General features: G+C 50.0%; 1 protein-coding gene across 2 annotated transcripts in view; it reads right to left on the reverse strand.

The window, feature by feature from the left end:
- tmem132e (transmembrane protein 132E) overlaps positions 1–26,053 on the reverse strand; it is a 780,602-nt gene that overhangs the window by 256,344 nt on the left and 498,205 nt on the right. For both annotated transcript variants that reach the window (XM_038813827.1, XM_038813828.1), the window contains exon 5: positions 16,037–16,180. In XM_038813827.1, the coding sequence (XP_038669755.1) occupies positions 16,037–16,180 (144 nt within the window). The remainder of the gene's footprint in view (positions 1–16,036; positions 16,181–26,053) is intronic.

Raw genomic sequence — 26,053 nt, forward strand, 5'->3', positions numbered from 1 at the left:
CCTCGTCCTAGGAGAATCTGGAGATGATGAGGGTCTCCCTGGTCCTCCTTGCATGTCAGATCCTTGCCGCTGCCAGTCCTCCATCCTTTGGCTCCTTCTACGGCTCGTCCTCCAGCTCCTCCTGACCGCCTCCTCCTCCTCCTCCTCAGAGGCCACATCCGCCTACTCCTGCTCCTCCTCCAACATGTTGCCCCGCTGCTGTGCCAGATTGTGGAGAGCACAGCAAACTACCACAAAGCAGGCGACCCTCTGAGTGTGTACTGCAGTGCACTACCAGAGTGGTCCGGACATCGCAACGACATTTTCCGATGTACTGCTTAATGACAGCACGGGTGGCAACATGGACCTATTATAAAAGGACTCCACCTCGGTTTCAGGCCTTCGCACCGGCATCATCAGCCATGACCTTAGCAGGTACCGCCTGTCCTCCACGAGCCAACCCTTCATCCCGGGGTGGTCCTCTAAGTCACTGGGGATCTGTGAGTGCCCCACGATGTAACTGTCATGCACACCACCAGGGTAGCGGGCATACACATGCATGATTCGGAGGTGGTGATCGCCCATGATTTGAACATTCAAGGAGTGGAACGCCTTCCTGTTAATATAGGGCACTACCTGATGCCCCGGTGCTTGCAGGGAGGCATGCGTGCCAACGATCGCCTCCTGGATCTGAGGCATCCCAGTGATGGTAGCAAATCCCTCATCCCTGGCATCTTGGTGGGCATGGTCTAGCTGGAAGGTAATATATTTGAATGCCTAGGCATATAGAGCATCTGTAATCTCCTGGATGCATCTGTGTGTGGAAGATTAGGATATGCCACACAGGCCCCGCTCGAGCCCTGGAACGACCCGGTGGGAGCGGTGCCAAATCCACCTGGTCATAGCACAGATGCCACACTGTTTGCGCAGTCTTCTGTGGCAACTGGTGTCCATCAGCTTATTGAATGACCAACAATGTCTGTATACCTTGGCTGTTGGTGGTCTCCTCTTCTGGGTCCCACCTCAGCCTGCTGAGTGGCCTGGTCTTCAGGGTATGCGGCGGTCTGTGCATACGTGGTGCTGCCTCCAGCCTGTGGTGGCATTGCTGCCATCTCCAGCATCTGCCCACCTTGGCTGCCACAAGCAACACGAGGGCAGCCTCCGTGTGATGCACACCAGTAAACTGTGTTTTATCTGGAAGGAATTGGAGAAGGAGAGAGACTAATACTCAGTTAGAGCTCCCCCCAGTACCCTCAAACAGCCCAAGCCACCCCCACCTTTACTTGTCCCATGATGTCTCAGTGTGCCATCCAGTGAGCCAGTTGTGCTGCCAAACCTTGCTCTGCAGACTCACCCACAGCCATATCAGGAGCCCCTGGACCCCAGACCTCTGCCGGGAACATTAGGGAGACTGTGCTCAGCTGCCCTCCGCTCATCCACACGCTTACCCTTTGGTCGCAAGAAGATCCACAGTGCTGAAGCTCTGCTCTTCAGTGTTTTCTTGCTAGTTGCCTCTATGGTGCTGATGCTCCTTGAGTTCAGGCACACTGTTCAGGCATCAAAGGTTGCTGCACACGAAATGTACTAAGCTTACTCTGAGACATATGTGCCCTTGAGGAGGCACTTGAGAGTTGAAAAGTGTGAAGTGCTATCACAACTACAAGGCTAATTCCTCATTTGAAATAGCCTCCACCTGTGAAGATAGAGGCTGCTTATAGTCAAAGGGAGTGAAATTGAATTTCAGGACAGAAGCCACAGCAGGGCTCTGTCCTGCATGTGTTTGCGAGGACAGATAGGCAGTGGCTGTGGTTGCCCCTTTTATGGGTCTCCACAAAATATAACGATGGCTTGAAAGTCTCACAAACGCAAAGCCCCTGCCACTGCCCCCCCCCCCCTCCCCCCGCCGGCTCAGGGGCAATCCCTGACCTGGCCCCTCGATCAAGCCCAACCTTCCTGCAGGATCTCCCATCACCCAGAGCACTGGGGCCGTAGCTCCAGTGCCCTTGTTCTGCATGGCGTAAAATAGAAATGGTTACTCACCTCCTCACTTCCCCTCAATCGCTGTTACACTAGTTTCTCGTTTTTGAAAAGGAGTGCTAAATGACACAATTACGTGACTTCCTGGTGAGGTGCCGGTTAATTACCGGGAGGCCACTCCATTAGAATTCAATCTCGTTAATGAGATTGAAATTAATACATGTTGGAACCAACAATTCTACGGACATGTGCTTGTAGGATTAGAATAGCAGTTTTAATATACTCACAACAGAGCCAGCCTATTAGCCATTGAACTTTCGGTGAACTGGCCGGCTGACCATGTGCCACTGATCTTTATACAGCAGCTTCCGGGGGAGGCGTCCTGGGCAGAGCCAAGGGAGAAGCCCCGTACAACTCGAGCATTCCCAGAGCTACTCCCCCTGGTGGACAGGTAGTGCAACTGCACTTACAATATCGACACATGTATATACAGATTATAATCCGGTGTGAATCACATTCACCACATTCACCCCCTGTAAAAAAAATCGAGTCCAGCGGGGGTGGTGTTAATCTGTCCGGTGGATGAATTGTTCTTTTCGATCTGCGGAACACAGCCTCTTGCAGTGGCTGGGTGGGTGTTGAGAGCTGGGGTACGATGGCTGACTCCGGGGCGGGTCTCGTCCGAACTTTATACACCTCTGGCTCGACCGGAGATTGGGGGCGGGCTGATTCTGGCACGTGGAACCGGTGGGGTGAGCTTGCGGAATCGGGGGCGCGAGGGGGCAGCATAGGGAACGGGGTAAGGGGTTCCTCAGCGGGGGTGGGGGGGGGGCTGGATCCAGTGGGTGCCAGATCCCGAAGGGATACTGTGTCCTGGCGACCGTCCGGGAACTCCACGAATGCGTACTGGGGGTTGGAATGGAGGAGGCGCACTTTTTCAACAAGGGGGTCAGTTTTGTGCCCCCTGACGTGCTTCCTCAGGAGGACCGGGCCTGGTGTCCTCAGCCACGCCGGAAGTGAGACTCCCGTGGTAGTGCCCCTAGAAAAAATGAAGAGTCGCTCGTGAGGGGTTTGATTTGTAGCTGTACAGAGGAGGGATCTGATTGCGTGGAGCGCGTCTGGGAGGACTTCTTGCCATTGGGAGAATTGGAGTTTTCTAGACCGGAGGGTCAGTAGGGCGGTCTTCCAGACCGTCGCGTTCTCCCTCTCCACCTGCCCGTTCCCCCTGGGGTTGTAACTGGTAGTCCTGCTCGAGGCGATGCCCTTGTCGAGCAGGTGCTGACGCAGCTCGTCGTTCATAAAAGACGAACCCCGGTCGCTGTGCACGTAGCTGGGGAAACCGAACAGGGTGAAGACACTATGCAGGGCCCTAATGACTCTGTGGGAGGTCATATCAGGGCATGGAATGGCAAAAGGGAATCGGGAGAACTCGTCGATAATGTTGAGGAAATAAATGTTCTTGTTAGTGGAGGGGAGTGGCCCTTTGAAATCGAACGCAAGGCGTTCAAAGGGCCTAGAAGCCTTGACCAGGTGGGCCCTGTCTGGTCTATAGAAGTGCGGTTTGCACTCTGCACAGATCGGGCAGTCCCTGGTGACCGCTTTTACCTCCTTGTTGGAGAAAGGCAGGTTTTGGGCTCTGATGTAGTGGGCAAGCCGGGTGACCCCTGGATGGCAGAGGTCAACGTGGATGGCTTTCAGACGGCTGATCTGCGCGCTGGCGCATGTCCCGCGGGATAGGGCATCCGAGGGCTCGTTGAGCTTCCCCGGTCGATATTTAATATCGTAACTATAGGTGGAGAGTTCGATCCTCCACCGAAGGATTGTATCATTTTTTATTTTGCCCCTTTGCGAGTTGTCGAACATAAAGGCAACCGATCGTTGGTCGGTGATGAGGGTGAACCTCCTACCTGTGAGGTAGTGCCTCCAGTGACGAACAGCCTCCACGATGGCTTGTGCTTCCTTCTCGACTGAGGAGTGTCGGAGTTCTGAAGCGGATAGGGTACGGGAGAAAAATGCAACGGGCCTCCCTGCCTGATTTAAAGTGGCTGCTGCAGCTACCTCTGAGGCGTTGCTCTCAAGCTGAAAGGGAGTGGATTCATCCACTGCCCGCATGGCCGCTTTGGCGATGTCCTCCTTGATGCAGCTGAAGGCCTGGCGCACCTCAGTTGACAGGGGAAATCGTGTGGCCTTAAAGAGTGGGCGGGCTTTGTCCGCATATTGAGGGACCCACTGGGCGTAGTATGAGAAGAACCCCAAGCACCGTTTGAGGGCCTTGGGGCAATGAGGGAGGGTGAGTTCTAAGAGGTCCGGGTCTGGGCCCAGGACTCCGTTCTCCACGACGTAGCCGAGGATGGCCAGTCTGTTTGTGTGGAAAATGCATTTCTCCTTGTTATAAGTGAGATTTAATTTCTGTGCCGTTTGGAGAAAATGGTGGAGGTTGGCGTCGTGGTCCTACTGGTCATAGCCGCAGATGGTAATATTGTCCAGATACGGAAACATGGCCCGCAGCCCGTACTGGTCTACCATTTAGTCCATTGCTCGTTGGAACACCGAAACCCCGTTAGTGACGCCGAAAGGGACCCGGAGGAAATGGAAGAGGCGGCCATCGGCCTCGAATGCCGTGTAGTGGCGGTCCTCCGGGCGGATTGGGAGCTGGTGGTACGCAGACTTCAGATCCACCGTGGAAAATAGCCGATATTGGGCGAGCTGATAACCATGTCTGCAATTCTGGGGAGGGGATACGCGTCTAGGAGCGTAAAGCGATTTATGGTCTGGCTATAGTCGACGACCATGCAAAATTTTTCCCCGGTCTTGACGACCACCACCTGAGCTCTCCAGGGACTATTACTGGCCTCTATGATCCCCTCACTGAGCAGCCGTCGGACCTCCGATCGGATAAAGACCCTATCCTGTAGGCTGTACCGCCTGCTGCGAGTAGCTACTGGCTTGCAATCTGGAGTGAGATTGGCGAAGAGCGGAGGGGGGTTGATGCGCAGCGTGGTTAGGCTGCAGATAGTGAGTGGGGGCAGGGGCCCGCCGAAGCTGAGGGTGAGGCTCTTGAGGTTGCACTGGAAATCCAGGCCTAATAAGAGTGGCGCGCAGAGGTCGGGCAGGACATAAAGTTTAAATTTAGAATAACTAGCGCCTCGAATTGTGAGCGTAGCAACGGTGCGTCCTTGGATTTGGACTGAGTGGGAGCTTGAAGCAAGGGCGATAGTTTGGCTCACCGGAAAAATAGAAAGCGAACAGCGTCTTACCAGCTCTGGATGTATAAAGCTCTCGGTGCGCCCGGAGTCAAAGAGGCATGGCGTGCTGTACCTGTTGATCTGGACCTCCGCCATCGAACGTCGTAGGTGCTTGGGGCGGGATTGATCCAGGGTGACTGCGCTGAGTTGCGGGTAGTCGGCGGCTCGATCAGCTGTGCTGGAGTGGCCCCGTGATGACTGCCCTCTTAGTTCGTAGTCGTCGAGGTGAGTTTCAGAGTTTGAAGGGGTTGGATCCCAAGATGGCCACCCCCATGAGTCGCACATGGCCGGCCGCAGGGAGGAAGATTGCCAAGGTGGCTGCCCCCATGAGTCGCACATGGCCGGCCGCATGGAGGAGGATTGACAAGATGGCCGCCCCAATGAGTCGCACATGTCGGGTGGGGCGGAGTCGGCATACAGGCTGCAGCATTTCGGGGCCTGCAGGCCTGTGAATTCAGGGAACGAGAGCTTTGAGGCATGGGAGGGTTAGAGGCTGGGGCTTTCTTCGCCAGACACACTGTGGCATAGTGTCCTTTTCGCCCGCAGCTGCTGCAGGTCGCGTTACGGGCTGGGCAGTGCTGCCATGGGTGCTGGCTTTGGTCACAGAAATGGCAGGCTGGGGCAGCTGAGTAGCTGGCTGGGGCAGCAGAGTAACTGGCTTTGGCAGCGTGGTAGCTGGGGGGCCGTGCGGCACAGGCTTGGGGGGACTGTTGGTCGGGGGTCCACGATGAGGTCGCGGGGTCCGCGGGAAACGAGGTGAGGCTGCGGAAGGAAACTTCCATAGTGGTGGAAGCCTCCACAGTAGTGTCTAAGTCCTGGGCCCCCTTTTCTAGCAGTCTTTGGCGCACATAGTTAGACCTAAGGCCTGCCACGAAAACGTCCCGCACAGCAAGCTCCCTATGTTCAGCTGCGGTAACGGCTTGATAATTACAGTCATTGGAAAGATTGTTAAATTCCCTTACAAACTCGGCTAGCATTTCTGTAGGCCGCTGACGGCGGGTCGTAAACACGTGGCGTGCATAAACCTCGTTAATGGGCCTAACGTACATTTTGTCCAATATTGCCAGCGCTGCGGTGTAAGAACCGGCCGGATTTAACCTTGTGGAGATTCTGTGGCTTACCCTCGCGTGCAGTAGGCTGAGTTTTTGTTCCTCCGTTGTTCCGGCGGTGCTGGCTTCTGCCAGGTAGGCTTTAAAACATCTCAACCAGTGGGAACAAATTTCCTTAGCCTCTGCATCTCTGGGTCGAGTTCTAGGCGTCCGGGCTTGAGGGCTGCTTCCATGATTTCTTCGACTGTTTCCTAAGTATATTAAATTGTTGGAACCAACAATTCTACGGACACGTGCTTGTAGGATTAGAATAGCGGTTTTAATATACTCACAACAGAGCCAGCCTATTAGCCATTGAACTTTCGGTGAACTGGCCGGCTGACCATGTGGCACTGATCTTTATACAGCAGCTTCCGGGGGTGGAGTCCTGGGCAGAGCCAAGGGAGAAGCCCCGTACAACTCGAGCATTTCCAGAGCTACTCCCCCTGGAGGACAGGTAGTGCAACTGCACTTACAATATAGACACATGTATATACAGATTATAATCCGGTGTGAATCACATTCACCACAATACAAATGAGGGTTAATAATATTTTCACCATTATTGGATGTGATCCGGACATCGCCATCGGGAGTGGGTTGTGTGAATCGCAAAATGATTTGCGCACAATGTGAATCTCAAGTTTTCCTTCTCATCATGCCGGACACAATGCGGTCGCTGAATTGCACCCAAAGTTTAAAATCTGGGCCATAATACTCCGGTCATTGGGATTCTCTCTTCCTACCAACAGTGTACCCATCCCTACCTGCGGGTTTTCTGGCAGCATTGCGTGGCTTCAATGGGAAATCTTATTGACAAGCAGAGGGAGTAGAGAATCCCACTGCCACCGAACTGCTTGCCACCGAGAAACACGAAGTAAGGGGCGGGAGAATCTAACCCCTGATATATCATTTTTCTCACCAAGTATTTTGAAGGCATATGAAAGTAGTATTTCTTGGTAAAATCCTACATCTGAAGATAGTACCTCAAAACTAGGATCATGGGGTAGAATTTTAAACTCGACCATAGGTTCCCAGACCAACTTTCTCACAATTGGAAGCTTGCCTTGCAGCTATTTAACGGTTGGCATGCCATTAAGTGGCCAAGACGAGATCTCCACCCCATCTGTTGAGGAGGTCCTGTCTTCGAATGCTGCTGGCTAATCATCAGCTCTCTGAACCTACCAAAGTAAGTGCTAGTGGTGGCCACTGCTGGGACTGCATCAAGCCCCCATTGCTAATCATCACCGGGGGCAAACATTGAGGTACGTTTGGGAGGATGAGGGGTTGAGTAAAGGCAGGGGGGGAGAGGAAATGGGAAAGGGGCAGAAGACCATGAGAGTTTAATTGACCACTTAAGGGCCTCAATGTTCCCATGGGTGGCCCCACTGGGCGTAAAATCGTGGTGGGGCAGGAGGCTAGGCACCATGAATGGTGCCCAATGCATTTCACCCAATTTTATGCACCCTATCTGCCTTTCAACCTATCCCCGGGGGAGTATACATGTCACTAAGCTGTCTCTGACACTTTCCTCGCTTCTGCTTGTCCTTCGGGCCAACTTCCTCTAAGGCTATTCCACCCCTAACCCTGAATTTTCAACCTTTTCTAATTTCCTTTATCTGGCTTATACCCAACATCCTTTAATTCTTCACTTCCATTCAGCTAACATTGTTAAAAGTTCTATCTCCTCAGGTTCTGCCTCATCTCTTTCAAACCTGCCATTATCATCCTTCTCATCCAAAAACAACTCTTGGCCCCTCTGTCATTGTTCCATCTCCAACCTCTCTTTAACTTTAAATTCTTTGATCATGTTGTAGCACAGTGGCTAGCACATTTATTTGCCAAATGGCACTTTGGAACAGAACGTGCAGTGTTGGATTGGAATTTGGGCAAGTGTTTGGGAGTCTCGCTGGGTACCAACCATCATGTCCAAGTGAAAGGGGATAAAGAATGGGGACTGGCATGTGAGAGGTAGGCAACCTGAGGGATGGGGTTAAAACCTTGTGAGGATGACGTTAAGAAGGGATTCCCCCAGCCACTTGGCACAAGCTCCCGCACCGGCTAAATCCCAGTGGCAATGGGGTGAGTTCCTTCACTAGGCCCACTAAACTGATTGTCTACTGAAGGGCCTGACGCTACCCCTTCCACCAGTATAACTGCTGTGGGGGCAGCAACAGACAGGTAGGCGGCTGGCAGGTTTCCCACTGGACTTAATGATGCCCCCTGCCTTCAAAACCATTAGCAGTGGAGCATAAAATCCAGCCCTGTAATGACTTAGCCTAGGCCTTTGAGATTGGCCAATTGGAAGACGAGTTCCCTGATTAGTGGGCCAATCAGGGAACCTCTTCTTTGTATATAACAGGGAGTATCAGATCCTCTACACTCCCAGTGTGGCTAGCAAGCTGAATGCACCTGGTTTACCACTGTTGGTTTTGTTAATAAAAGGGATTCTGGTGAAGGGACTTCTGCCCTCCGTGGACTTATTACAAGCCCCATGTTTGAATCCCCCCAATCAGGATTCTTCCCTTTCAATGTCATAAATGATAACCTATGCGACTATGACAAAGGCAAACTACCCCTCCTTATTCTTCTTGATCTGTCTGCAGCCTTTGACAAGGTTAACCACACCATCCTCCAACAAAACCGCCTTACAAAATCCTTTGACAAAGGTCATCTGGGCTCGAAACATTAGCTCTTTTCTCTCCCGATAGCTGCTGCCAGACCTGCTGAGATTTTCCAGCATTTTCTCTTTTGTTTCAAAACCTCTCAATAGCAGGGTGAGGTGAATTTGCTTGGTTCTATTCTGATGTATTAGTCTGCATAGAATCACCTGCAGTAGCTCCTCTTCCCACTTCTGCACTGTTACTTCTGGTTTCCCCTGAGGATCTATCTTTGGCCTCTGCTATTCCTCATCTCTATTTTATCTCTTGGCAACATCAGGCAAAAACACAGCATCAGTTTCCACATGTAAGCTGACAATATCCAGTTCTTAGTTCCTCACCACCATCTCCCTTAATCCCTCCTCTGTCCCTAAAATGTCAGACAGCTTCTCTGACTCTCCTCCTCCAAGTAAATGAGAAGACCAAAGCAATTGGGCGGGACTCTCCGCTTGCAGACCCCAAAATCGCATTGGCCTCAACCGGGACCTGGGATTCATGTCGCATTACATTCATCCCCCACCATCTGGCCTGGGCTTGCGAAATCCTACCAACTGTCCTGGCTAGAGACAATTCACACCTCTTTAACCCGGGGTTACCCCTATCTTTCGATCTGTAAAGATTAAATTACCTGCAAATGCTTGCATTCTAAGCATTGTCTGGCATCTTTGAATTTGTCTATATATATGTTTCTGGAACATACCTCTTCATTCACCTGAGGAAGGAGCAGTGCTCCGAAAGCTAGTTGGATTTTAACCTGGTGTTGTAAGACTTCTTACTGTGCACACCCCAGTCCAACGCCGGCATCTCCACAAAATATTTTGGTCATCTGGCTTGGTGTCTATTTTGTTTTATAATGCTCCTTTGAAGTGCTTTAGGTTGTTTTATTTGCTAAAGCTACTATATAAATTGCTATTGTTCCTGGCGGCTCATAAAACATTCTCCTTTTGCACATGAAACATGAAGTCACAAAGGAAAACTCAATGACAATAATGGAGGTGGTTAATAGAGATAAGGGAGAATATGAATTTCAGTGTTTCCAGGAATGTAAATGCTTTTAAACTGTAATATTATTTAAACAAATCATTTCTGGAAATGTGCTCATAAACTGCTCAGAAAACATTCTGGGCGCAATTCTCCAAGCCCCGCGTTGGGCCCGAGAATCGCCGCAACCGCGCCATGCCGCCCCGACGCGCGATTCTCCGAGAATTGGCACCAGTTGCGCTGGCGCGTTTGACGCGGCGACGGTCGCGGGTCGCTGTACGCGGTGGGCCCGCCGATTCTCCGGCCCGGATGGACTGAGCGGCAGCGCTAGAAAAATCAGAGTCCCACCGGCGCCGTCTACACCTGGTCACTGCCGGCGGGAACTCTGCGCGAAGAGTCGGGGGGGGGGTCCGTCCCTGGGGTGGGGGAGGGGGGGATATGATGGGGTGTGGCCTGCGATCGGGGCCCACCGATTGGCAGACCAGCCTCTCCTTCCCCCGGTCCTACTTTGTTGCGCGTCTGGCCCATGAACCCCCACGCCATGTTGCGTTGGGGCTGGTGCACTGAAAAAGTCCCCCGCGCATGCGCAGGTTGGCGCGGGGCGGTGGGAAGGGAAACTGGAGCGACGTGAACCGCTCCAGTGCCGTGGTGGCCCCCTGTGGGGGCCAGAAATGGTAGTCCCCACGCCCGTTTTGTGCTGTTGTGAAATGCGACGGCGTTCATGACGGCGCGAACACTCTGTCTCTCTTTCGGAGAATCGTGCCCTCTGTTTTGAGGGCAGGATTCTTTGACCGCCCAACCACTTGTTTCTTGGCGACAGGCCGTTCGTTGGTGGCGGGAATCTCTGCTCCTGCCGTGGTCAATGGAAAGTCCCATTGATGCCACCCCATGCCACTGGGAAACCTGTGGGAGGGGGTACGTTGCTGTCGGGACCAGAGAATCCTGCCGGCGTGGACTACTGGAGAATTCTGGTCTATGACTCATCAATGACTATTCAAATCCATAAGGTATGTTATAGGTGTGTTCCATATTGGCAGCTGCTATTTATTTCCCCTCTATCTATTCTTTCTTCTTAATTATTAACATTTTTCTCTCAGGTTGAGTGCACGTGTAGAACAAAAAATGTCATAATGAAAACAGCTTTCAGCAGATTTTCATGATTTAATGTTATTGTTTTAAGGATAGGGTAATGAGTAACCACTGATCTGATTCCCCTTACTAGCCAGGTAATGTTCTATTTTACTTTAATTTTAAGTTGGACGTTTCTTGGTATGTAAAATAATTGAGATATGAACAAAACATAGGGCGCGATCCCATGGCTATGCTGCACTGTAAAGGCAGCTCGCGGCGGTGCAGCTTGGCCGTTGAAAGCCGGGAGACTCATAAAACCGTAAGACATAGGAGCAGAATGAGGCCACTTGGCCCATCGAGTCTGCTCCGCCATTCAATCATGGCTGATATTTTCTCATCCCCATTTTCCTGCCTTCTCCCCATAATCCTGATCCCCTTATTAATCATGAACCTATCTATCTCTGCCTTAAAGACACTCAGTGAATTGGCCTCCACAGACTTCTGCGGCAAAGTGTTTCATAGATTCACCACGCTCTGGCTGAAGAAATTCCTCCTCAGCTCTGTTTTAAAGGATCGTCCCTTTAGTCTGAGATGGTGTCCTCTGGTTCTAGTTTTTCCTACAAATGGAAACATCCTCTCCACGTCCACTCTATCCAGGCCTCGCAGTATCTTGTAAGTTGCAATAAGATCCCCTCTCATCCAACAGACCCAGAGTCCTCAAACGTTCCTCATATGACAAGTTCTTAATTCCAGGGATCATTCTTGTGAACCTCCTCTGGACTCTTTCCAAGGCCAGCACATCCTTCCTTAGATTTTGGGCCCAAAACTGCTCAGAATACCCCAAATGGGGTCTGACCAGAGGCTTATAAAGCCTCAGAAGTGCATCCTGGTCTTGTATTCTAGTCCTCTTGACGTGAATGCTAACATTGCATTTGCCTTCATAACCTGCACATTAACCTTAAGAGAATCGTGAACAAGGACTCTCAAGTCCCTTTGTGCTTCTGATTTCTGAAGCATTTCCCCATTTAGAAAATAGTCTATGCCTAAATTCCTCCTTCCAAAGTGCATAACCTCACACTTTTCCACATTATATTTAATTTGCCGCTCCTGGGATCTACCAGGCTCTCAACGCCTCGCGAGATTCAACACAATCTCACGAGACATTGCGATGTGGCATGGGAATGTCCCTTTAAGAACTGTATGTCTTCTCAAATGGCTACAGTGATGTAATTGTGTGAGTGGAGCTGGGCCTTGACTCGGGTTTTTACTTTCATTTTGAGCTGGAAGCTGTTTTGTGGCTCTGAGTTGTATTTTCAGTTTAGACAGTTGGAAGCTGTATTCAGAATGCAAGAATCTTGGAGTCTCTCTCTCTGCATGTTAAAAAGGTGTCTCCAAATCACTTGATACCTTCAAAGTAATAACTGTGTTCTGGAAGGAATTCAAACCTACTGTTTTGTGGTAAAAGGGATTGTCTGATTTATGGATGTTACTTGAGTGAAACAGTAAAGGGAAGTTATTAAGGGTTAAATATAGAGTACTGTAGCTGTGTGGGGTATTTCTGTTTGTAGTTGATAAAATGCTTACTGTGTGTTTATAAAATGTAACTGAATTCGGAGAATAAACTTTGTTTTTGATTACAAGTGCTTAAGGTTCTGTTGCAAAGCACCTGAAAAGCAGGCCCTTGTGTTCCTCATAACCAAAATCTATAAACAGTTGTAGGTCAGGTGAACTCCATGATATACTTTGGTGTTCTCTAAACCCTGGCCCATAACAAACGTGAATCCTGCCCACAGTGGGCATATAGCCTCACTCTAATGTACAGATCCCCAAGGTACCTGAGGCTTTAGGATTCAACCCCTTCACCTCAGAGACCTCGAATGTGCATAATTCAGCCCTGTCCAAACAAATGGGTACCAGACAGAATGGCACTCGTGGGGGTCTCCAAGGGGATTGACTGCTCCCAGCTACATGTCCTTTGGGCAGGGTGGTGCCTTGGCACTGCTGATTCCACCAGGATACCCTGGCAGTGCCAACCTGGCACTCTGGCAGTGTCACCTGGGCGCCAGCCTGGCTACATTGACAACTTGATAGTATTCAGTCAAACATGCTGAGGAACACGTAAAATGTCTAGGAGAACTAATTGAATGTCTTGAACCCGAGAAAGCACACATCACATATTTAGGCCATAGTCAGATGGCCCATGTGCGCTACAAAAATAAAAGCTATTGCTGAATTCCCAGTGCCTTCAACGAATAGGAAAGTTTTAAGATTTCTGGGTATGACGGGTTTCCATCTGAAAATCACACCAAGCTTTAGCAGTGTGACTGTGCCATTCCCTGAACTTTTCAAACAAAACAAAAAATTCCACTGGACATCAGAGTGCCAAAATGTATTTAACAATTTGAAAACTGTGTGGACAATAGTGACACCTAATTATGCCAGAAGTTTAAATTTGCGAGTGATTGATGCAAGTGATGTGGGTGTTAGTGTTGTATTTCTGCAGGAGATGACGCAAGTTTTGAAAAGCCTGTGGGGTATTTTTCAAAAAAGCTGAATGTTAATCAACAAACATTCCACACTATCTAGAAGGAAACACAGAGTTTGGTACTGGCATTGAAAATTTGAGTAGTTATGTTGCCAACAATTCATCAGAAATAATTGTTTACACTGACCATAATCCATTGACATTTTTTAAAAAAAGTTTAGAGATTTGAATACCAGATCTTTTGGATGGAGTTTACGACTGCAACTATTAAACTTACAGATTTCACATGTGGCTCGATGAGAAAACCTAATTGCCCCCCATAAGAAAGACCGCTGCCTGGAAGCCCCCAACAAGAGAGCCCCTTGTCTGCCACAGTTAAGTGTTTTCTGCAGAGAAAAAGAGGAATTGAGAGCAATTAACTGTCTTTGATAAGTTCCAAGAGCTGTCAATCATTGCTAGATATTTATAAACACTGCAGTTCGTGTCACAACTGACTACTTGAAATCCATTCAAGCGTGAAGGAAAATGTGATTAGATAATCCAGACAGCTGGATGTGCATGAGAGCTGTCAATCTGAGCCTAGTAAAATCGATTTCACACTGTTGGGCCAATGCTGGCAAGTGGGATTAGGTGGGCAAGTCAACGCCTTTCATGTGTCGGTGCAGACTCAATGGGCCGAAGGGATACTGATGGCAGCATGCAATTTGATTTCCAAGTCCCCTTCTAAAGTAAGGTGCTTAGAGACCCCCACCAGAATCCCCCACCCTCCATAAGAGTTACCCCTTCTTGAGGTAACAACTGACTACTTCTGCACTCTCGTATTCTTTAATTCTGTAATTTTTCATATGAATGAAGGTTTTGCAGGTCGATGATCTGAGGGGGTCTAAATTCAGTTAATGTGGTTTTCTCTTTCTATGAATCTACAGGTGCTGCTTCCTCTGACTGAGCCAGCAGGTGTATTGCACAGGTGAGTTTTAAAGCAGTGATTTATATTCTCTGTCGCTGTCTGGACTGCTCTCCAGCTTACAGGCAGGGGTGTCTCTTATGGAGGGTAGCCAGGCAGGGCTCTCTGAACTGTGGGGCTTCCAGGCAGGAGTCTCTATAATGGAAGACTTCCAGGCAGGGATGTCTTATAGGATGGCTCTCAAGTAGGGTTAATTCTTATGGAAGGTGGGGGGTTCTGGTGGGGGTTTCTGAGCACCTTGCTTTAGAAGGGGACTTGGAAATCAAATTGCATGCTGCCATCAGTATCCCTCATATAGGTTCTTATAGGATAATAGCAGGAAACAAAGAGACCAATCTGGTAAGAGGGTTGTGGTATCTGGGAAGGATTGTAGCTGTGATTGGGAGAGAGGATATAGGTAAATGGGAGAATATAGGTAAATGGGAGGGAGGTTACTGGTGATTGAACCAGGTGGGCGGGGCGAGGGGGTAGAAGTGATTGGAAAGGAGGATATGGATGATCGGGAGCAGGGTTACAAGTAATCTGGAGTGAGGTAGCTGTGATCAGGAAGGAGGGTAGCATTGGATGGAAGGGTAACAATGATCAGTGAGAGGGTAACAGTGATTGAGAGTGAAGATAGTAGTGGCCTGAATCAGGAGGATACCATTGGTAGTGGCATGCAGGATCAGGAACATAGTGATGATTGGGAGGTACTGTAGATGCTGGGATTGGAGGGAAACTTAATGCTTATTTTTAAATCCCTTCAAGATATTGGTCCCCTTCTACATCCTCCAGCCCCTTACTCCAAATTTCTGTCCAACCCTGGCCAATTTTCATTCCCGTCTCTCTTCACCCTACCATTGTCAACTGTGCCTTCACCCAGCTTGACTCCATGCTCTAGAATGAACTTCCTAAACTTCTCTCCCTCTCCTCATTGAAATCTATCTCTTTGACCAAGTTCTTGCTCATTCTTTCTAATATCATTCTCTGTTGTGGCAGCCATTTGAGTGCACCTCTGTGTGCCTAGAAACTTTTTTCTACTTTAAAATATATTACATAACTGCAAGTGTTATTAATCATAGCTGTTACATAAATGTGCTTCTGTGCACAGCTGAAGATGATTTGCAATTTATAATCTATTGTGGCCTTGGTCCACAAATTATATAGGCCAAACATTTGCTGTGATGCAATAGGGGAGGAGGAAGACATTTAGGATGATATAATTGTGTCTGTTTACTTCAGCATTACTTTAAAACAGGTATTGATGCTGGACAGTATTTGAAAACTAAATGCAACATTAAGTTTCAATATTCTAATTTACTATGCACAATAAAGTTGAGTTGTAATCTCCAGGTGCTTCCAACTGATATACATCTATGCATGATGTTATCACCCCATTCTCAAGTAATTATGTTACATCTTTGTAAAACATTGGTCAAACCGTTACATTTGAACCATGGCTGTAACCTTAATGAGCAATGAAAATACTGATACTACATCCATTTTCTTGACTGTAATTAATCTGTTATTGTGTGAACAAAACAAATTAATGCTTGCTAACAATTCATGCTATGTTCATTGTTGTCGCACTGTTCGAGTAAAGTTACCTTAATAATATCCTCATTAGTTGATCTACACTCAACAAAGGGCGACACATCTGTGATGATTCCATTCATTTCCACAGCAACAATCTTAAGAGGAATGGCCACCGTTCTTCCTGTCAGTATTGCAGTGTTGATGATCTCAGTATCCTGGTAAAGGATGAAAATAGCATAATGTTAATCTTTCGATAATGACTTGTTCTCACATTTTTATGAATCTGGTTTATAAACCAGTTTTGACAGAGTCATCCAAAAATGTTAGCTCCCTCCACTCTCCATAGATGCTGTCAGACCTGCTGAGATTGTACAGTACTTTGTTTTTGTTATAAATCAGCAAACTGTAGATCTAGCATTCAGTTTTTGGATTTTGTGCGCTGTGGAATAAAAGTTACAGATTTCAGGTTAAATGAGCACAATACAACTTCAATATTAGAACACAAGAAACAAATCTCCTCAGGTTTCTGAGAATTGTTTCCTCTCTCACCATTTAGAAGTTTTTCTCTCCCATCAACATTCATCAATCCCCAGCTGAGATGATAAGAACACAACTATCCATTAACAGGTAAGGAAGGTCAGAATCTCTGGATTACTACCTGAGCTACATTCAAAAACTCAGAATAGAGAGATGAATGTGTGGCTCGATGACTAGTCTAAGAGAAGTGAGTTCCGGTTCATGGGGCGCAGACACCAGTATTGGGAAAAGTGGGGGGCTGGATTCTCCCAAAATGGGACGACGTCCCCACGCTGGCGTAAAAACGATGGAGTGTTACTCTAGAGATTCCTGGAAAAAAGTACAGCTAATTCAATGCCCTGCAGGGGTTGGTAGGGATCCAGCTTTAGCTGCAGATACGGGCCCTTGCACTTCTAGTTTTGAGTCTGCGCATGCACAAGGTGGCGGCCTCCAGCAGCCACGCCGAGCTCCATGGCGGACTCGGACGATGGCAGCACATGTAAAAATTAGAACCCTGATCGGCTGTGCGCCCGAGCATCTGACTGCACGGATTTAACCCCGGTCGCCTAAAAGAACTCCCCACCCCAGTGTCCGATCCCCCCACCCCCCAACAGAGCGGCCACGGACTCAGTACGCAGCCTCACGTCGGCATCCTGACCAGCAATACCAGGTTAGTTCCACGCCGTCGGGAACACAGCTGGTCGGGAGCGGAGGATCGCTGGGCTGGCCTCTGTCAATGGGCCCCCAGCCCCGCTGTGTACTCCGCGATCATGATGATGCTCGGGTCCTGGAGAATCGCCTAACCGGCGCCGGGCCCGATTTCGGCGTGAAATTGGATTCTCCTCCCCCACGCCAACCGCGATTTTGGCACAGGACTGCAGAGAATCCATTCCTGGATCTTTGGAATGGTCTACACATGAACCATGCTTGGACTGGTTTTCTTGCGAGCCATGTAACTAGGGAGGTACAGAGGGTATTACACTAAATAATGCAGGCAAGGGATCAAATTTGGGAAGATGTGGTAAATCAAAGAGCAGAGCCAAGGCAAAAGAGAAAAGTATTATTATGGGAAATGAAGAACAGACTGAGGTGGGAAGAGATAGCGAGTACAAATCTAACAGTAAATCAACAGGTGGCGGAGGGGTCAATGACCAGGGGGCATAGATTTCACATCAGGGGTTTTAGAGGGGATGTGAGGAAAAACATTTTTAACAGAGGGTGGTGGGAGTTTGGAATTCGCTGCCTGAAAGAGTGGTGGAGGCAGAGACCCTCATAACATTTAAGAAATATTTAAATGTGTACTTGCGATTCCAGGGCATACAAGGCTATGGCCAAGTGCTGGGAATTGGGATTAGAATGGTTAGATGGTTGTTTTTGACTGGCGCAGACGTGATGGGCCGAAGGGCCTTTTCTGTGCTGTATGATTCTTTGACTGTATGTTACATAAGGAATAAAAGGATGAAACTAAAAGCTCTGCATCTCAATGCATGCAGCATTTGAAACAAAAGATTAATTGAGAGCGGACAGAGAAGTAAATAAGTATGATCTGATAGCCAAGGCTGCAGGTGGACATTGATTGGATATTGAAGGGTACAGTATATTTAGAAAGCGCAAGGAAGTGAGGAAAGGTGGACGAGTGGCTCTGTTAGTTAATGACAGCATCAGCATAATAGAGAGGGGTATCTAAGTTCAGGAACCCGGACGTGGAAATGGTTTGGTAGAGGTGAGAAATGGTGAAGGCATGAAATCACTTGGGGAAGTTGTGTACAGGCCCCTAACAGTAACCACATGGTAGGGTGGTGCGTAATGGAAGAAATAATTGGAGCTTGTCAGAAAGACATTCCAATAATGATGGGAGATTTTAATTTACATATAGACTGGAAAAGTCAGATGTGAAAATGTAGCCTCGATGGGGAGTTAATTAAACAGCATGTTCTGGAGCCAACCAGGGAGCAGGCTATACTAGGCCTGGTATTGTGCACCAATAAGGGAGTAATTAATGATTTCATAGTGAAAGCATTTCATAAGTAGTAATGACTATAATATGATTGAATTTTACATTCAGTTTCAGGGTGAGAGGAGTGGGTCTGAGACTATGGGCACGAATCTCCAGAAATAATTTTAATTGTGATAGCGAGCGGGAACTGCCACGAGCTTCCTGGCACACAACCCAGCGAGACTGGCAACGCTATTCAACGTTAATTGGGCCACTTAATGAGGCCTCATGGGCTTCTTGATGCAAATGAAAGCTCGCCAGCCAATTCGCTGGCACCGCGCTCGTCAGTCCCCCGCTAAAAAGGTCAAGCAGAACTTAAACAGCTCTTTCTCAGCCAACCCCAATCAGCTCGCAACAATGGCACCCAGCAGACCTACCCCAAGATTCAGGGATGCAGATCTTGGCAGGCTCCTTGACGAAGTGAAGGCCAGGAGGGATGTCCTGTTTCCCCGAGGGTCAGCAGCAGTGCTGCCTGGGACGAGGAGGCAGCGGCTGTGAGCAACGGGAGTGTGATCAGGACTGGCCTCCAGTGCTGAAAAAAGGACAACGACCTACACCAGGCAGCACGAGTGAGTAGACACCAATACCCACTCCCTCCCCCGAGACCTTTCTGCCTCCACGCGAGCATCTACCCCCCAACTCTTCATGCGACACCCTCTCCCTTCAACACCCCAAATCTTTCCTTCACAGCCCCCCTCCCACTACTGTGAACCATGCGTATGACTAATGATGCCCTCTTTGTGTCTCATCAGGAATTGCTCTCCCACAATCACTGGGTGAGGGCCCAGATTGGCAGTTGGGTGCTGGACACAAGAATCCTCACCGGCTTAGAGGAGTGGGTTCTGGAGATGACTGAGGACAGAGTGGTCACCAACGTGGAGGCTGGCAGATGCCACAGAGGTGAGGAACCAACAGGCCCTAGCCAAAAAATCTTTCAAATGTGAATTGCTATTGCCTTACGAGGGTGGCAAGGTGGAACAGTTAGCACTGCTGCCTCACGGCATCGAGGACACTGGTTCGTTCCTGGCCCTGGGTCACTGTCCGTGTGGAGTTTGCACATTCTCCCTGTGTCTGGGTGGGTGTCGCCCCCAAAACACAAGGGGCGCGATTCTCCGCTGCCCACGACGGGTCTGAGAATAGCGGGAGGGCCTTCCCGACAATTTTCATGGCCTCCCGCTATTCTCCCCCCCCCTCCGGCCGCTCCCCGACACGAATCACTGCTCGCCGTTTTTTACGGCGAACAGCGCTCCGCAGGCCGATGGGCCGAATACCGCGGAGTTTACGGCCGTTATCAGGGCCGTGATCACACCTGCTTTCAGCGTTCGTGAAAACAGCCGCAAAGTGCCCGTCCCGGACAACGATGGCACCGATTGGCACGGCCGCACCACAGCCGTGCCAAGGGTGGCATGGGCCTGCGATCGGTGGGCATCGATCGCGGGCAGCGGTTCCGATACCCACGCACTATTTGTTCCTCCGCCGCCCCGCAGGATCAGTCCGCGGGGCAGCTGAGGGGCATGACGACCCGCGCATGCGCGGGTTTGACGCGTCTGCGTGATGACGTCATCCGCGCATGCGCGGGTTGGAGCCGTCCAACCCACGCATGCGCGGCTGACGTCATCGTGCGCGTCAGCCGCCGTGACTCTTGGCGGGCGGAGTTGCCGATGTTCGCTAACTCCGCGTCGCCGTGATTCCCTGGGCCCCGATACTAGCCCCGCCCGGGGGGGGGGAGAATCGGGTCCCAGGACGGAGCTCCGAGGCTGGCGTGAAACACGGCCAGTTTCACGCCAGCCTTCACGGCATGCCGGATTTGCGGAGAATCGCGCCCAAGATGTGCGGGGTAGGTGGATCAGCCATGCTAAATTGCCCCTTTATTGGAAAAAAGAAGAAATGGGTACTCTAACTTTAAAAAAAAGTTATTGCCTTACTGACTGACCCACCCCCCCCACTGACCAGAAGCCCATTCTCAAACAGGTCCTCCAGCGGACAGTGCCGGCCCATCCTGGGTGGCCCCCTCTCCAGCCTCCCAGGAGAACGCCTTGGAAGAAAGCTCGAGAAAGACATGATTGAGACGACACAGCTGTCATCCCCACCCTCCACCAGTGGAGATCCTCGCACCTTGTTGGGAATGTGAGTGGTCAGGTTTCTGGGGCACAATCTGGTGCTGATGCACATCAGTGGAAGCAGGAAACCCCAGGCGAGACAGCAGGAGGTCTGCTGAATCCCAGGACCCAGCTGGGTCTCAACCTGATTCTGTGCCTGTGGAAGAGGCTTTCCTGGAGCTGATGGAGACATCAGGGTGCAGCCATGACAGTCAGAGGGAGACCTCAGCGGCACTCCAGTAGACCCATGGCCGATTGGAGCAGTCTCAGAGGATGTGGACGCAGGAGACGTTGCCGCCAATGCGTTGCACAGAGACCAACACTGCTAGGGTGGCGACCGCAGTGGAGAGCACAGTGCGCAATGTCTGCACCATTACTGGAGGTGTCTAAGGCTTCGTGCAGTTGGTGACAGACATGGCTGAGGGTCTAGGCAGAATGTCCGCTTCACTCGGGATGTCACCCAGTACCTGCCTAACCTTGATGAGGTTCTGCGGGACATGTCCCGCTCTCAGATGGCAACTGCCAAGGTGCTGCGGAGCTTGTCTGAGTCGCAGGTGGGCATTGGCGAGGTGCTGCAGAGCCTGGCCCAGTCACTGAGGAGCATTGTCGAGGTCATCAACACGATGGTGCAGACCATGGAGAACCATCAGGGCTTACATGGCCAGAAGATGCAATGGCAGCCGGGGCTCCAACCAGCTACCCCTCCATCCCAAGGTGAACTCCAGAGCCCTTTGAGCAGCAACTGGGCAAAGGAGACGCTGGGTGCCAACCCGGACCCGCCCCACGGAGTGGTGCCAGTGTCCACCAGCTCCCCGCGTTCTACCCCTCTGATGAGGCCAGGTCTCACAACCAACACCCGGAACGGGGCAGCACGGCTGTGCATGTGACGCCGACAAGTGAGCTGGGGCCCTCCAACCCCAGAGCCCACAGAGGACGTCAGCCAGAGGCATTGGAGGCCACAGGATGAGGTAAGGAACTGGCCGTCTCCAACTCACATGTGCATCCTGGGATCATACCTAGACGTAGTGGTAAAGCTAGGAAGACAAAGCACATCGAGGATCACTGAGGGCACTGGGGGAGGCCCGGGCGGAGGGGGAACGGGATAGGGGGTTTGGGGGGAGGGCACCATCGGAAGAGTGGGAAATTGTTACACACAATAAACACCCTTGCGCACAACCAGTATGATGCCTCCGTCACTTTCTCCGCAATGCTGGCCAATCTCGAACCCTTGGTCCATCTCTCCTGGCATCGCCCCCCTCACTGTGGCACTCACCCACCCTCTGGCCGTGGACATGTCCCCTGAGCTGTGTCCCATCCCCTGGGTGTTCGGATGTTGGCTGCTGCGTGTGTTATGTTGCCTCTCGCAGTATTCAAGCACAGTGTCCATGCATCAAGGTGTGATTGGGATGCAAGGCAATGACCCCCACATGCCTACCCTCGGGAATCCACTTGGGTTGTGTGAAGTGCTCACTTAACCACGATTGTGAATTCCTTATGAGCAATAACCTTCAGCCGCATGGCCAGAGGCCTCGGCAGTCGATGGCGGTTATGGGTGGTCGGTGGAGCAGATGGGCAGGGGCAAGGGTTGCCCCCCGGAATGGATAAACACAATCCAGAGGTTGGATTGATGGTCCTGCGCGCAGCTTAACCCCGGTTTCTCCCTGCAGCGCCATTGGGGGCCCACCCCTACGGAGGGTCCCCCACCCCCATCGAGGGTCTCCCAACTTCCGCCGAACACTTGGGCGGCAAGCCCAATCCCTCCCGGCTCTTTGCCTGTGAGCAAAGATGGCTACTCACCTCATCGGCTCCCCACAGAAGCCCTTCTGCCAGGTTCACGTTTTTAAAAGGAAATTAATCGGCGCCATTGTAACCACTTGCTGGGAAGGCCGATGAATGACAGGAGGGTGTTAGGTATGGGGTGGCTCTCAATAATTGTATGGAAATAGGGCTTAAGTGATAGGGCCACGCAATGGAGATATCCCGATTTTGCCTATGGGAGCAGGACGGTTGCATCAGTTTGGCGCCTGGAGCGGTTCTAATTTTTGGCCTCTCCCGCTATTCATCGGCCTCGTTTTGCTTGAGCAGGAGAGCAACGAGGCTGGAGAATCATGCCTTATATTTTAAACTTAAATAAGGGCAATTCAGAGGGCCTGAAGGCTGAGCTCGCTAAAGTGAATTGGCAAATTAGGTTAAAGGATAGGTCAATAAAGCTGCAGGAGCAAATATTTAAGGGACTATTTCAGAATACACAGAATAGAAACATTCCAATGAGTAAGATAAAGTCCAAGGGATAGGCCCACCATTGATGGTTAATGTTAAAGATGGTGTCAAACTTAAAGAAAAAGTGCATACTTGTGTAAAGACAGGTGGGTGGTCAGAAGATTGGACAGAATATAAGGAACAGCAAAGAATGTCTAAAAGATTAATGAGGAGGTAAAAATTAGTGTACAAGAGAAAGCTAGCCAGAAATATAAAAAGCGAGAGTAAGAGATTTTATAAATATCTAAAAAAGAGTTAACAAAGTGAGTATTGGTACTAATATAGGGAGTCTGGAGAATTCATATTGGAAATAAGGAGATAACAGATTCATTGAAAAGTTATTCTGAATCAATCTTTATTGTAGAGAGTACAGGTAACATCCCAGAAGCTGCTATAAACCAGGAAATGGAAGAGGGGGTGAAACTCAGGAGAATTAGTCACCAGGGAAGTGATACAGAGTAAATTGTTTGGGCTGCAGGTTGACAAGAGCCTAGGTCCTAATGGACTTCATCCGAAAATCTTAAAAGAAGTGTCTGGTGAGATAGTTTGGGCACTTTTCCCGGCAATAGGAAAAGGCCGATGGCGGGTGGGAAAAGCGGTGTTGAGCCTGCTGATGGCAATGGCGGCTTTTCCTATTGTAGAGTATGGTCCATAGTCCCAAAGACATTCTGCCATGGGTTCCACGCTGGAACACTGGCAGGGCAGCATCAGATTCACACGCCCCACTATCACCTCAGCACTATAACCATCAGCGAGCCACATCAAAGGCCACCCCAGTGCACATCAACAACACTTCGTAGGCTGCTGTGAAGTGATGGCTACCAAGAAATCTGGGCCCATGTTTTCGGACGCTTCCCTGCAGTGGCTCCTGGATTCTGTAGAGACCCGTCGTGATGTGCTGTACCACGAACAGGCAGACAGTGAACCAGCAAGGGCCTCAACCCAACATGGGAGGCAGTGGCAGTGGTCGTGAGCGCCAACACCATGCTGAAATGGACAGCCATCCAGTGCCACAAGAGGCTTTTAAAATAATTTGTTTGTGGGATATGGGCGTCGCTGGCTGAATGATCTCCTCCATTCTTTCAGGGTAAGTCACTTCTCATCACTCTCAACTCACACACACAAACCCATTACACGTTCACAGGGATCTCACTCACTGCCAGCTCAATAGACACCACTACTCACTCTCCAACACACATTTTCACGTTCCCTGTGGGTCGTGTCCTCATCACCTCACTGGTTCCACTCACCAAAGACACATGCCAGGCATGCACCCTATTTGCAGTCTTTTCATCTATTTTCATGCAGGAGAAGCTGGAACACAAGAGGGAGAGATCAGAGATGGGTAGAAGGATGACCTCTCCTTTATTTTGCAGACACATCTGGGAAGCAACCCAGGGAGCCCATCAGCCAGGCCCTCGACTCTAGCCCTGACAGAAGCAAAGAGGAGGGATTCATTGGCCCCGATATAAAAGAATTATCACATTGCCCACCCACACCCTGCACTGGCACAGACAGGCAACCGTCGGTGGCTCTCAGTTCTGGAGTACCCTCGGGGTCACAATCTGGCCAGCACACCATTCAGAGCCACAGCAGATGAAGGTTGGGATGTCCCAGGCTTCCAGCACTTGGAAGATACCTGGAGGCCAGGAATCTGCTGATTCCATGTCAGATGATGTGCCTGTGGACTGGGTCATGACTCAGTTGCTGAAGCTCTGAAAGCAAACTTAGGAAATCAAGAAGGTATGACTGGTACACTCCTCGGATTGAAAAGCTGCACAGAGGAGTGCATCCACCTTACGTCTGAGGTGATTGTGCTAACACTGCAATGCAACAAGGTCAACACAGCAAGGGTGAAGGTTAGAAAGGTTAAGAAGCTCCAGTCACACCGTGTAGTCACAGGTGTTAAGCACTTGTACATACCATTCACATCTGTAAATAAACTCGTACACTTTCTACGCCTCCTTATTCTGATTAGCTGCGTTCCTGTAATTCCAATTTGAGAACTTGATTCCTGCACCAGAAAAAGGCAGGGTGCTCAGTCCAGGCCTTGCTTCATGTGCTTTGTGCAAGGTTGGCAGCACATTAGTGGTGTCCTTTCACAATGACTGAACACATAGTCATGCCTGTATCTCGTAGGGAATGAGGATGCCTCCCATAATGTATAGGGCTAGTGTCACTCATTCCAGTCATTGTCCATGTGCTCTCTGTGCAATTTAAGGTGCAGCTGGCTCCCTCATCCCATTCGCCCCAACCTCTGATGAAACTGAACCTCTAGGATACAGCTCATGAAGATGCCGTAAGTTCAGGAGAGATTAAACTTTCTCCACTGCGTCACCGTGATATGACCCTAGTCACTGACAGCAAGAGAGCTGCCAACAGTAAGACGGGAGTCAGACATTCTGTGAGGATCTATGCTCTAACCCCGCTGCAATTTGTCATCATCATCCTGGAACATAGGGACATGGGAAATCACTGTGCCCTGGTGACGGAAAGTTTATCACAGAGAGTGTGCGCTGATATCAGTCAGATGGGACAGCAATGCTCACAGAAGCCATCTGAGGTTAACAGGATGTCTTCACTGGATGTCCTCATCACCCTGGATGTGTCTAGTAGCAATGAGCGCCTCCCGAGCTTGTCTGTCTCATCTGAACATTGCCATTGCCTCATGGCCAACATCCTCTCCCTCAAAGACCTCCTCAGCCTGGTCCCTTTCAGTTCCAGGATGCACTTGTTGTGCTCGCAGATCAGCTGAACATTCAGCGAGTGGTTCACATAGTTCACTACTTGATGCCCTGGGATCTGAATGCCACATGAGTGCAGTTAATTGCACCTTCACCTATGGAAATCCACAGATTTGAGCAAAGCCCATTGTTCTTGCATCTTGGCTTGCCTGTTCCCAGTTGAAATTGATGAGGTTGTGTGGCCTTGCAAAGATTGCACCATCTCTTGGATGCAGTTGTGTGCTGAGGTTTGCAAAATCGCACAGAAGTCACTTATCCAGTTTGAGGCCGTAATCAGGCCCGCGCCGGTCCGGCGATTCTCCGGGCACTGAAAATCGGCGTCATCGTGGAGTTGATAGTTGCAAATTCAGCGATGGTAGTGCCACTGAATGTGAAATGGTCGTAGTTTACTTCTCTCTTGTTGTAGATGGTCATTGGCCTGGCACTTTTGTGGCACGAATGTTACTTGCCTCTTGTCAGCCCAAGCTTGGATAT

The sequence above is a fragment of the Scyliorhinus canicula genome, chromosome 12, assembly GCF_902713615.1.
Source record: "Scyliorhinus canicula chromosome 12, sScyCan1.1, whole genome shotgun sequence".
NCBI classification, from domain to species: Eukaryota; Metazoa; Chordata; class Chondrichthyes; order Carcharhiniformes; family Scyliorhinidae; genus Scyliorhinus; species Scyliorhinus canicula.